This window comes from Vicia villosa, linkage group LG1 (genome assembly GCF_029867415.1).
Source record: "Vicia villosa cultivar HV-30 ecotype Madison, WI linkage group LG1, Vvil1.0, whole genome shotgun sequence".
In the NCBI taxonomy this organism is placed as follows: domain Eukaryota; kingdom Viridiplantae; phylum Streptophyta; class Magnoliopsida; order Fabales; family Fabaceae; genus Vicia; species Vicia villosa.
Window position 1 is genome coordinate 22,490,269 of NC_081180.1, and position 6,062 is coordinate 22,496,330.

At 29.9% G+C, this 6,062-nt stretch overlaps 1 protein-coding gene across 1 annotated transcript; it reads left to right on the forward strand.

Annotated features, from left to right (window-relative positions):
• Positions 1–4,120: 4,120 nt before the first annotated feature.
• LOC131602533 (GATA transcription factor 16-like) lies at positions 4,121–5,220 on the forward strand. Its single transcript, XM_058874676.1, has 3 exons — positions 4,121–4,372; positions 4,465–4,587; positions 4,688–5,220. The coding sequence occupies exons 1-3, from the start codon at positions 4,349–4,351 to the stop codon at positions 4,958–4,960; spliced, it is 420 nt and encodes a 139-aa protein (XP_058730659.1). The 5' UTR covers positions 4,121–4,348; the 3' UTR covers positions 4,961–5,220.
• Positions 5,221–6,062: the final 842 nt, after the last annotated feature.

The window sequence follows — 6,062 nt, forward strand, 5'->3', positions numbered from 1 at the left end:
AAGAAATAAAAACAAACATTGCAGCTGTTGGGATTCGAAACATATATCCTGAATTATTTTACCCATCAGTTATGTACTATAATTGAAGAATATATGGTATTTTCTGGAAAAAAAACAATGTAGCGCGTCTAGGAATTTTACCTTATTTTTTATTAGATGAGGTGAAAGCGTTGTCATAAAATGTAATATTTTTAATAGTGCAAAAAGCTTAAAATACTCCACCCTTTACACGCCCTCGTGCTTAGAGATTGTATAGTGATATATTTGTGAGGTCCTCACAAGTGGGCGACACGTGTCCTTCATCGGGTGCTCTCCCTATAACACGTCCCCCAGAGTATGGCCCTTGGGTATTGAGGGGGCTCGCCCTAAGGGGACACATGGCCAATAACGTTTATCCATTCCATAACTGCATGTACGAATTCATTCTTATGATTCCCTAGGAAGTAGATAGTTAACATCTCCCCTAATCAAGAAAAATAATTTCCACTTCTTAGGAGTTTCCTGAACCTTAGGCATTTAGGCCTCTGCAAATACCTTAACCTTACGATTAAGGATAATAATGGATAACATACACTAAATACCAAAAGATACAAAGCTTCTCACCTCATGTGAGCTTGCTTTCTCCATAGCCAAAAACTCAACCAAACTAGGTTTCTCACGACTGCGAACAAGCCCTAACCCACAAAAAATGACTAAGGCCTTTAGTCACCCTTACCAACATAGGGGTGCCACATATTTTGTACATTTTGACAAGTAATATATATATATATATATATATATATATATATATATATATATATATATATATATATATATATATATATATATATATATATGGTTTTGATGAGGACAAAACTATGATGTGAATTTTTCATCTGAAGACGATTTAGATAAGTTGTTTTGCTTGGGAAATCAAGATGTCAACTAGCATTTGGTGGATTCCCCGATGATCTCTAGTAAAGAAATCTCTCCGATAATGATGATGTATATATAAAAATCTTATCTAACCTCATAAATATGAAGAAATCGACTCCCAAGTGAAGTATATTGGATCGTGATGAATCAAACAAGGGGTCTTGAAGCTTTAGAGATCGTGAAAGAGAGGAAGTGTCGAAGCTCGTCTGATCCATATTTGAGTGACCAGAGTCTTGTAAACGATATTAGAGTAATTATTAAATTACCAAAGCAATGCACACACTCACCTAAAAGTGCTCCTAACCTCTCTATTTTATAAAAACACTTTAAAATCCTTAGAGGGACCATCAAGGTGTTGCCTAATTGATCAAAGCCCTTATCCAATCGATTAAAGCAAGTCATAAAATTTCTTAATGAATTAAATCGACAATTCAAACCAAACTAAACGAAATTGAAATAAAATCGAATATTTTTTGTTCGATTCTAAAATCGAACCAATGAAAACCGATGTCGTTTGGTTCGATTCTCGGTTTTAATTTTTAGGAACCGTCAAACCGAACCAATGAAAATAATTACGCTCTAAATATTTTATTTCACTCATTATTAAGCTTAAATTTTGTACCGGTCCAACTATTCTCCATCTTTGTTTACACTTCCTTCCTATCAACAAAACACTCATCTAGAACCAAACTCCAAAACTTCTAAAATAGAAATCATAAGTCACAAAAACTTGCTTTCACTGAATTTTTACTCTCGCTGCCTACCACAACTATTGCTCTCTACCGTAATTATGGTCGTATTCTCTGTGTTCAAGTTATTTTCCTTAATTTTCATTTTTTTATTATATTTTTTCTTCTTCTTCAACAAAATTCTTTCTAGTCTTGTTACAAAATAGTTTTGATGTGTGCTTATGGTGTGAAACATATTAATTGATGTATGTTTTGTTGTGTTCTACAGTATTTGTTAAGATTTTAAATCCCTTTCTAACCTTCTAATGACAAGTGTCAACTTTTATATATAAGCACGAACTTATTTCATGATTCAATGGAAATCATGTCATTATTTCACATGGTTTCGTTAAATTACATTAAATATATTAATTTAAAAATTAATAGCATAAAATACACCGAAAAATATGATTATGAAAAATACATTGACGAGTAAAATGTTTGAAAAAATAACTCTGTAAACCGATCAACCGAATTAAATCAGTTAGGTTGGTTTGATTCCATTTTAGAAAAAGGTTAACAACCAAATCAAACCAAAAGAAATATTATGGGTTCGGTTTTATTTTTAACCAAAAATCGATTCAAACCGATCCAATTACACCCCTAAATACACATAGAGATTTTAGTTTTAAATAAACTCATACAATTTTATGAGTTAAATTTATCAATGGATTCTAGCAAAACAAACTCAAATCCAAAAAGTTATATTTATTAATCGACTTTACCTAAGCAAACTCGAATTCAACGAGCTTAAATATATAATCTCTGATTCTCCCTCTCAATTTCATATTGACTCACTCTAAAATTCTACAATCATGGTGTATCTATGAAATTAGAATTTAGAAGAAAGCCATTAGACAATAGGAGGCCACTAGACACCCACAGAGGCACACAAAACAAACGTTTCCGGTCCAGTCGTACTTTTGTCTCTGACTACAACACGTGATTTATGTATGTTGTATTTTGTAGCATAAATTAAGAAATGAAGAAATCATAATAACGTGATCTTTCCCTACCGTTGTGTGGTTATTTTTTACCCATTCAGTCTTGTATGGTTGCGATCACACCATCATCGTATTGTTTGTCTTTTGTGTGTTGTTTACGGTGTTACTTACATTAGTAGTAATAGTAATATTATTTTCGTGCGTATGTTATTGTAACGGTACTATTGGAGTAATGAAGTGCCCACTGTTTATGATTAAGCAACATTGACCACCAATGTTCATTCAAGCTGCCAGCATTGCATTGAATAAATATTACTAGTATATATTTACAGTGTTGATTTAAAATATTAAAAATATTTTAAGTAAAAATAACATATCATGTATAGAGTAATTCATATTTTTCATGAAAAAACACAATTTGTTATTGTTGATTTTTTTTATTAATGATTTTCTTCAAAATTAAATAACATCCTTGAAATCCTTGAAGTCTACGTTATAGATAAAAACTTTATTTTTAAGAATTTAGTCTTTTATTTTTGTCATTTTTTCGTAGCCTTGTAACAAAAGTAAAGAATATTATATTTAAAGACAAAAATAATTCCAATTAAAAATTTAATTTTTCAATTTTTAATAATACAATTTTTTTTTTATAATTATGACTATTTTCTCATCTCTTATTATAACACTTTCCAATAAAACTTAAAAATATTAAAAAAAAAATCAAATATACAATTTAGTCCTTAAACTATTCTCTTTTATCAATTGTCCTAAACTATTAAAACCAATTTAAAAAATTATTAAATTATTTTTTTCCAACTATTTAACGCTTTAGAAGGATCTTAAATAGTTAAATGATAGAGTAGTTTTTAAGTTTTTTAATTAATTTTAATAGTTTGAAAACTTAATTGATAAGAAAGTGTTAATTTGAAGACTAAATTGATAAATAATTTTTATAATATTTGATGTCATAATATTTGAAAAATCCCAAATTTTATATTGGATTGAAGATAGAATATTAAAATTGTTTATATAGTATCCCTTTATTTTATAAGTTGATTTTTTAAAAATGAATTAAATTAAATTTTAATATAATATTAGAATTTATCAATTGAATATTGAATTGAATATTGAACAGTCCGCTGTTTAATATTTACAAAAAAATAATGGACAGTAAAAATGAGTTAGATCAAAATCTTAAGAAAAAAAATTACATTTAGATTGATAAATAAAATTATTTTAATAAAAAAATTTATATTATAAAATAAAATAAATCTTATAGTTAAATAGTATTTTGGAATGTTACAGTACAATACAATAATAGTACATTTATAACACTTGATGATTTAATAGTCAAATGAGATGATCAAAAATACGAATCTAATGGTTAAAAAGACAGTGCCGCCTTTTATCAATTTTTAGGATGTTTTGGCGGGTGAAAATAGAATTGGGAAAATGAGAAGGGTATAATAGTAATTCAAAACAGAGAAAATTTAGGGTTTTGAGTTTGCATTTATAAAGATCTGGTGTTTATAGATCTGCTGCGGCTGCTGCGTGCGTGTGTGCTAGTATATCAGTGTCTCTCTACAATTCCTCTCTCACTCTCTCTCTATAAATCTCTCTCTTTCTCTCTCTAAACAGTCACTTCATCATCATCATCATTTCATTTTCTCCATCTTGCATGCTCGATCTTCCATTCCGATTCATCCAATTCCGTTTAACTCACCGGAATCGCGTTCGTGTTTGATCGGAATCGGAATCAGAATGGTGGTTGATCATAGCGGAAAGGTGAGCTTCGATTTGCTTCTCACACTTCAATCATTCTTGATTCATGATTAAGAAGTTCAAATCACTGATCATGTTATTTCATTTCATTTCAGGGATCAGAAGCTGAAGATTCAAACCCTAACGCCGTCTCATCGGAAAACAGTCCAAAGAAAACCTGTGCCGATTGCGGAACTTCCAAAACACCTCTATGGCGAGGCGGTCCTGCAGGTCCAAAGGTAATTAACTAATCATTTTCTTCGATTTGATAACTAATCATTGTTATTTTTGCTTGATCTGATCTAATTTATCTGATCTATTTTGTGATTGATTGTACAGTCTTTGTGTAATGCTTGCGGGATCAGGAGCAGGAAGAAAAAGAGAGCGATCTTAGGGATAAGCAAAGGAAACAACGACGACGGAACGAGAAAGGGGAAAAAGAGTAACGGAAGTGGCGGAAGCAAGGTTGGAGATAATTTGAGCATGAAGCAGAGACTATTGAATTTGGGGAAAGAAGTGTTTATGCAGAGATCGCATTGGAAGAAATTGGGAGAAGAAGAAAAAGCTGCGGTGCTTTTGATGTCGTTATCTTATGGATCCGTTTATGCCTAAATCAAAACCCTAAATCTTTGTTCTATTTTTTTTTTAATTTTAGAATTTAGTAGGTTATTGTTTTAGGTTTAGGATCCATTCCGAATCCAAATCAAATCCAGATCAGTATGAGCCTAACCTTTTCATAAATGTAAATTTTTATTTTCTGCTACTGATTATTATTGTTGCTGAGAATGAGAGAGTTATGAGTGTGTTGTAAGAAATGAATGAATCTAAGTTCAATTTTGGTTCTATGATATATTTATCGGTTTTTGTCTTCATTTTTTTTGTTTCATTTTCTTATCTTTATTTTCTTATCTTTATTAAGATGATGAAAATCAATCAACTTGTGTCGGTAGAATAGAAAGATTTTGTTTTAGATAATAATAATAATAATAATAAGTATAAAATATAATAATAACATGATTTAGATTCTGATTTTTCAAATTTGAATTCAGTATCTATTGAATCCTCAAAATGGATCAAACACTAAATGAAGCACAAGATTGTGTTGTGTTTTATGTGACCATTTCTAGTCGAATTACTTCAATTAGGTGAAATTTGCACAAATTCAGTTTGTATGCCATGTTTTAAGGCTGGGTGTCTTTTTTGTGATCAAGTTTTATAAACGAATTGTACTATAATTGAATTATTCCCTTTTTGTGATGTGTGGATTCAATTTGGATCACTCAAATATTATTAGTATTTATTTCAAAAAAGTGGAGTTGGTGGCAAAAATTAAACATCTTTTGAAAGGGGAGGGAATGTGAAATTTTTTTAGTTCCCGCTAGTTTGACTATTGAAAACATTGAAAAGCAATGGGAATCAAGAATTTTGATTCACACTAGCTGTCCTGCCTAGTCATATTTTTAGTCCATCCTCAATACTTAATAGTCCTTGACAGAAGTACTTATAATATCGTAGTACTTATAATGATGACTAGAATTGGTTTATTTACTATTTGTATTTGTATAAGTAACTCTTTATCTCAATTTGATCATTTATGTTTATGCTTAATCTTTTAAGTATGAGGTGAAATTTCATGTTTATTTCTATAGTATCTAAAAACATATTATAAAGTGCGACTCTTTTTATAATATTACCATTAAATTTGCAACTAAGG

Excerpts from the sequence above, each read along its gene's own strand:
- LOC131602533 (XM_058874676.1), top strand. The coding sequence starts at position 4,349 with ATGGTGGTTGATCATAGCGGAAAG. Across the intron at positions 4,373-4,464 it reads TGGTTGATCATAGCGGAAAG|GGATCAGAAGCTGAAGATTC; the intron begins GTGAGCTTCGAT and ends ATTTCATTTCAG. Across the intron at positions 4,588-4,687 it reads GCGGTCCTGCAGGTCCAAAG|TCTTTGTGTAATGCTTGCGG; the intron begins GTAATTAACTAA and ends TTGATTGTACAG.